This window comes from Amphiprion ocellaris, chromosome 19, assembly GCF_022539595.1.
Source record: "Amphiprion ocellaris isolate individual 3 ecotype Okinawa chromosome 19, ASM2253959v1, whole genome shotgun sequence".
NCBI classification, from domain to species: Eukaryota; Metazoa; Chordata; class Actinopteri; family Pomacentridae; genus Amphiprion; species Amphiprion ocellaris.
In genome coordinates, this window is record NC_072784.1 from 12,783,738 (window position 1) to 12,791,188 (window position 7,451).

General features: G+C 39.8%; 1 protein-coding gene across 1 annotated transcript; it reads right to left on the bottom strand.

The window, feature by feature from the left end:
- Positions 1–5,153: 5,153 nt before the first annotated feature.
- LOC129347511 (60S ribosomal protein L19-like) lies at positions 5,154–7,159 on the bottom strand. The gene is made up of 4 exons (XM_055004991.1): positions 6,963–7,159; positions 6,746–6,866; positions 5,640–5,750; positions 5,154–5,335 (listed from the first exon to the last, which is right to left on the bottom strand). The coding sequence occupies exons 1-4, from the start codon at positions 7,144–7,146 to the stop codon at positions 5,212–5,214; spliced, it is 540 nt and encodes a 179-aa protein (XP_054860966.1). The 5' UTR covers positions 7,147–7,159; the 3' UTR covers positions 5,154–5,211.
- Positions 7,160–7,451: the final 292 nt, after the last annotated feature.

Here is a 7,451-nt window from a genome sequence, read left to right on the forward strand (position 1 = left end):
TCCGTAACGTCCGGGTGGGGGTGGGGGTTGACGAACGGACGGAGGAACGACCCGAATATTCGGTTCGGTCCGTAACGTCCGGGTGGGGGTGGGAGGTTGACGGACGGACGGAGGAACGACCCAAATATTTGATCCGCTCCGTAAAGTCCAGGTGGGGGTCGGGGGTTGACGGACGGACGGAGGAACGACCCAAATATTTGGTCCGCTCCGTAACGTCCGGGTGGGGGTGGGGGGTTGACGGACGGACGGAGGAATGACCCGAATATTCGGTTCGGTCCGTGAGGTCAGAGGCGGTGAGCTAACGGAAGAAAGAGCCGAACTTTTGGCTCGATTCGTAATGTCCGACGGGGTGTGGGCGAATATTCGGATCTCAAAATTAATATCCACACACCACCATCGGACCGAAAATTCGGATATTTGGGCCCAGCCCTAGCAGCAGGTTGAAGTTTCATGGAAAAAAGTAAGCAATGAAATTTTTGTCAAACTTTTCAGAGAATAACTGAAAACATACTTTATTGTGGTATATCGTGATATATATTGTTATCGTGATATAAAATAATCCATATCGTGATATATGATTCTTTCCATATCGCCCAGCACTAAATGAAAGTATTTAAAATCTTGGAGTTAAACTTAGAAGAACACGAACTCTAACGGAAAACTTTGTTGATACGTTTTTGTTTTGTTTACAGATGTTAAGTTAAAGGAGTTTTATTTGTGACGTATAACCAGTCAAATCACTCCAGAAGACAGAGCGACCACAGGTAGATAAAGGTTCAGAGCCAAAGTAGCACCATTTTAAAATATATTTATTACCGTAAATCAGTAAAAAATAAAATACTGATAATCAGTAAATCAGTCAGCCCACAATTACTGCAATTCTACAGTTGATGTCTCTTTCCTTTGACTTGTTATTTGTACAATATACGATGTATATTATGCCGTTTTTTTCATACCAAAGGCTATACTATGATGTTTTCTAAGACACATACTCTGTTTGTTCTGGCCCTGGGCCGCTGAACTCCTCCTCTGTTGTTTTCTGGATTGTACTCAGCTGCATGCCTTCGTCCACCCGGCCTCCGTTGACTCGTCCCGCCTGCCGTCTCTGGAGCTGAAGCTGGATTGGAACAGACTAAACCAAAGTACAGTCCAATCACGATGCCAGCTGCCTCTCAAAAGGCTCCTTCATCTGGTGGAACTTCTTCTGAATGGAAGCTGAGCTGGCCCGGCAGAACTTTGGAGATGTGTTCCAGTGGTTGGTGGATGTGTGGGGAGATAGAGAGGGACCTTTGAATTGTTCAGAAAGGAAAACAGGAAACCCATTGGTAGTTTTAGTTTAGGGTGCTACTGCGGTGTGTTTTTGGTTTTTAAGAGGTGAACAGGAAGAGTTTTTTTTTTTTCGTATTGATTATCTTTTACTTTGTTCCTGGTTGGAATGCCCATCAATGTCAACATGAAGTTCACCTTTAGTTCTGTTTATTTATTTTTATTTTACTAACACCCATTTGTTTTTAACCCCCTCACATGTTGTGTTGCTGTAAACTTACTCTTTCAAATAAATTCTCGTCTAACCCTCTGGAAACCAGCGTTTGGACTGTTTTTGTGTTGCTCCTCACCTACTGACAGCTGTGGACTAAAGGCTATACTGTGACGTTTTTAGAGCGACATGCTATACTATGATGTTTGTTGGGCGATACGCTATACTATAGGCTTTTTTAATTGACATATAACTGTAAGGGTTTTTTTGTTTCAGTTTTTTTTGTTTTTTTTTAGCAACATATAAGAATTCGAACAGTTTTAAAACTTACTATACTTTTACTTGTGCAATGAAATTATTATTCTATGGCATTTTTTAGACGACATATTATACTCTGTTTTCTTGAATAACATACTATTTTGACAATATATTGCACTATGACATTTTTTGAACCATATATCATATATGACAATTTTAGGCAACATCCTATCATTTTGCGCTTTTTGAACCACATAATAATCTGTGGGGTTTTTTTTGCAGACATGCTATACTATGAACTACAAGCCATACTATGTTATTCTTGAGTAAAGTATACTATACTTTGACATTTTCTGAACTACATCCTATACTATGGCGTTATACACAGAGTGCTTTGGTTACATGTTGATTTATAATCTAGATTTTTTTCTGTTTTGTTTTTTGACGGGATTACCACAGACCTGACCGTGAACACTGTCGACACCCACCTCAGGGAGACGCTGCCTAAGATCTCAAGGCTGCTTGGTCGTGGTCTTTCTGGCTCGTACTCTTCCAAGATGAGCTGGGAAGTTAAACACTGATGGAATGACACCAGGTCTAAGCCGACAAACTTCCAATTCCTCCTCAACCCATAGTCTCTGGGAAACCTACATGGAGTAAGAAAAGTAGACAGAGAAGTAATTAAGTCTGTACACAACATATTAAAAAGAAATCATGCTAATAAATTAAGTACAAAGAACCGAATTCACCAATATACTGGAGACCAGAGCTATTTAATTTGATAAGTATAACCTTGTTTAGTAACATTTCAGTTATTTGACAGCAGTCCTAAAGAACTGCCTGTAATCCCAATCATAAAATGGGTTTGGAGGAAGAACATAGATGGTAATCTGGATATACATGAGTTAGGCTTTATAAGTACTATTGGTAGTATTGGTGGTAGTAATAGCAATGTGACTACTACTAGTAGTAGTGGTGGTGGTTTATGAACTACTGCTGCTGATACTGGCACTGCTACTACAACTTGTAATACTATTACAAATGCTGATACTACTTCTATGACTCTAACAGCTGTTTATACTACTACTGCTTGTACTTTTAGTATTACTACAACTGCTTGTACAACTATACTACAGCTACTATTAACCCTTTGATGCATAGACCACATCAGGAGATACCCATTTTCCATTGGATTTGGGTCACTTTTGACCCAGGTTATGCATCAAAGGGTTAATCGTCTGGTATTTGGTTGTCAAGCTGCTAGCTCGCCTTAGCGTTTTGCTAGTGGCTAACTAGTTAGCTCTCATAGACTGGAAGCTCTCAACAAGATTTTATAATGAAAAAAGAGCCAAAAACTATTCTTACCTATGAAAAGTCGTTCCAAGTTTCCTTGTCTCAATCGTACGACATAGTGTGTAATTGTATGCAGCACAGTGAGCCGGCATACTTGTTGTTTCCGTTTTCACGCCGTCTACATCAACGGAATGCACTGAAACTTTTCCCCCACTAGCTTAGCCTCGCAGTAGCACGCAGCTCAAAGGGGCGTGTCCTATCTACTCATTCATATCTATGAGAACAACGATGGCTGCACATAAGGACGCCTGTCAGTGACGTTGATTAGCTGCGTAAATATACAGTCTATGGTAAATACGTATGTGATCGCATCATTGGCTGCAGCAGCCAGTCACCGGTCACTCACTGACTCACACTGAAAAATAGCACAGAATGAATTGTTACGTGTTTATTTTATTTTCAATTTGGGTTGGATATTTTTTTTTATTTTGTGCGCAGCGCAGATTTTCTGTGCGCGGAGACCGTGTCAGCAGTGCGCAATTGCGCACGCGCGCAGCTTAGAGGGAACAGTGCTTATAGTTAATAAAAGATGCTTTAACTCAGCTCTGTATTTGCAACAACACTGCAGCTAACAAGCTTGTTTTCCATTCAGTGGAAGGTTGGTGTGATGATTAAGAAAGAGACTCTTACAGCTGAGATAAACCTGCTAATTTAGTAAAACAGGAAGAATGAGCTGTTTGGTTTACACATAGAACAGGTTTTGTTTATTCCCCTGACAAATCCGCCTCCAGAAAGTCTGTGAATTTTGTCATTTAATGAAATCTGTTGTTGGATTTGTATTCTGCAAAAAAAGCAAAAAAAAAAAATTAGACACTTCACACTTATTTTGTTAGTGTGGAAGTATTTTATATTCTGTGAAAAACCTGCGTAAGATTGTTTTAAAAGTGATTCTACTGTAGAATTCAGACTTTATCTGCATTTTCTTTTCTCTTTGTGAGCTAGTTAAGATTTTTCTGCTTACTTTGATATCAACTATTCTTTAAAAAACTGTTTTAGACATCCTTCCTTTAAATTGAAAACAATAATCTGTGACACCAACACAAAGTCCACATACTATCGCTTTTTCTTAGTTATTAGTTGTCCTTTTTAGTGCAATTTATGACTCCATGTGCAGCATCGACTTTTTTCTCATTGATAAAGGTAAAACTTTATGATTTAGGGAGCAGCAATTTCACAAAGCAAGCGAAGTTTAAGCCATACTTTAGCAGCTTGTACTGATTTTTCAGTCATCACACCGCAGAAAAAGCTGGTTAGTGTAGTTTGGGAGCATTTTTTTGGACCTCACGTGTGCTTTGCAAACATCTGATGCAGGTTCTGACTGAGTTCTGTTGAGCCAGAGAGGATGGCAGCTGCTTTTTAAACTACAAAACTACATTACACTTCATGGAAAGCTGCAAGGTGAACTTTCATACCTCTGCTTATTAGTATTTTGCACATTTACGTTAAGTTACATTTTTCTATATATACAAGTTTTTGCAATCTCATGTTTTTCTGCAGAGTAACCCTGTGCAATTTTATTTTAGAGGAATCTGGAGTATCAACAGTACTACGGTGTATTTCTAGTTTTTTATTTTTCTACTGGTGTCCCTACATTTTTGCACAACCCCCTTCACTGCTGCTTCAGCATGATTCGCAACTTAATTTCTCTCAATGTAATATGTGAGCAACTGGATACTTTGTTTCCCCAAGTATCTTGTTCACGTAATTTATACAATAGTGTCTGCCAAATGCCTGCAACTCAACTGAAAATGTTATAAGCTAATGCTACTTTGAAAAGCAGGGAGAAATTAAATATTCTGTAACTGTAAATAAAATTTTCAAGGTTTAACTACTCACAGATGCCGTTTTTAAGGTAACTGTTGTGGTTTTTCCAACTCTCACTCCAAAGAAATGCATTTTTTTGTAAATGTATCCTAAGTTCACATGCATGTCCTTTAAATTTAATACATCAAACTCTTAACACTGTAAATATATACTACAAATAGAACTACCAAAGGTTCACTAAAGAATCCCTGCTAATGTGGTTAATAGGATCATAATGGAAGTAAAGTCAGGAGACCATCAGTGTCTTTCTGTACACTTTTATTGTCAACACCTGATGGCAGAGTGAGGCAGGAGCCACATCACTTCTTGGTCTCCTCCTCCTTGGACAAGTTCTTGATGATCTCCTCCTTCTTGGCCTGGAGACGCTCCTCTCTGCGCTTGCGAGCCTCCTTCGTCTTGGAGCGGCGAGCTTCGGCCTGATCGCTGCACAAGAAAACAAAGAAGCGGGTGTTCATCACCGTTCTCCTGCTTCTTCCTCAGCTTTTTATATCAACTAGACCTTTGGCGATACAATCCTCTCATCCAGTGCATGCAAACTGGCTTCAAAGGCCTGAAGTGTTCATTTCTCCTCATTGGCACACAATTGTGAGCCTAAGAAAACCTAACACCACATGACACAATGCGATAACAGGAAATGTTTTTAACCCAGACCTTTATGGTAATCCAAAAACCATTAAATCAGCGTTAAAATGTGTAACTCCAACAAGTCTTTAGGACTGATACGTACGCCAGCAGCTTCTTGCGGGCCTTGTCAGCCTTCAGCTTGTGAATGTGCTCCATCAGGACGCGCTTGTTCTTGAACACGTTACCCTTCGCCCTCAGGTAGAGGCTGTGGTACCTGAAGAGAGCGGAGAGGAAAACAAATTCAGAAATTACTGGAATACATAGCAACCATCGTAATTTAAAGGCATCAATCTTTCTTGCACGTCGATGTATAAGAGTAAAGCGGTCACTGTGATCCTCTAAACCCCAAAATCTATTGTTGGGTGTGAGATATATGTTGTATTTCTAAATAAAACACCAAATTTACACAATTTTTAGAGCTACAAACTGTAAAAACACAATATTTCCAATGGCCCTTGAACTAATTATGGGTTGCTTTTAGTTTCAATGGAAAAAACATCAAAATCGAAATGTAAGATTCTGAAAATTCTTCAAAATCACTTCACTCCACAGGTTTCATTTAAAAATGTACCAAATTCTGCAAAAACCTAAAAAGTCTTTGCTCCCCAATGCAACTAAAAAACATGAAGCTGCAACCCACAGTAAAGACACAAAGACTCAAACACGTTTGGGTGAACTGCAGGCTGTGCAGTTTACACAGAGCAGATGGGAGACTTCTATGATTTATGTTTTTTTTTTTTTTTTTTTTTAAAAAGTAAATAGTAAAATATCCATACTATGTAGAGCCACCGCTTTCTTTTCCAGTAATAAATGATACTTAGAGGCTGTTCGAAAAATGCCAAACATGCTGATTCTAGGTCTTCCCCATTTTTGTAATCAAGGGGATTCAAATTTAGTTTTTCTCCTTTATTTACAATTCATGGCATTAGAACTGTCTTATTCCATGCAGGTGACAGTTGTTAGTTTTCTGTACGTCTAGCCACGGTTAAGCTGTTTCCATAGAGGTCCAAGACTTTGTACTGCAGTGAAAAATAAGCCCAGAATGAGCAAAAACGCGAGCTAGCAGCTGCAGAGTTTAGTTTAAATTCAGAACGTAGGTTTCTGTGGGAAATATTCTTCCATTTTTGAGTGAAACAGCCATTTGAAAGATGTATGAAAATGTCACGTCATCAGAAGAAGCAACAGCAACTACAGAAAGCATAAACCTACATGTGCCTGTCGATCTTCTTGGACTCCCTGTAGCGACGCAGCAGACGACGCAGGATCCTCATGCGACGCATCCAGGACAACTTCTCTGGCATACGAGCGTTGGCAGTACCCTTTCTCTTACCTGGATGCAAGAAGACATGTCAACTGTGCTGAACGTGGAAAACACAAAGATGGACTGATTCAGATTCTTCTTTGACAAATGAGCGATTCAACCTACCGACTCCCATGTGTCTTCCCTTGCGACGTGCCAGCGTGTTCTTGCGGCAGCGGGCCCTGGAGTGGACCGTAACAGGTTTGCGAATGATAAGACCATCCTTCACCAGTTTACGGATCTGCTGGCCTGAACACAGGAGGAAACAAGTGAGCTGCTGGGACGCTCTGAACACCAATATCTGTAGCATATATAACAGCAGCAGCACTGTGACACCAACACAAAGTCCACATACTATCGCTTTTTCTTAGTTATTAGTTGTCCTTTTTAGTGCAATTTATGACTCCATGTGCAGCATCGACTTTTTTCTCATTGATAAAGGTAAAACTTTATGATTTAGGGAGCAGCAATTTCACAAAGCAAGCGAAGTTTAAGCCATACTTTAGCAGCTTGTACTGATTTTTCAGTCATCACACCGCAGAAAAAGCTGGTTAGTGTAGTTTGGGAGCATTTTTTTGGACCTCACGTGTGCTTTGCAAACATTTGATGCAGGTT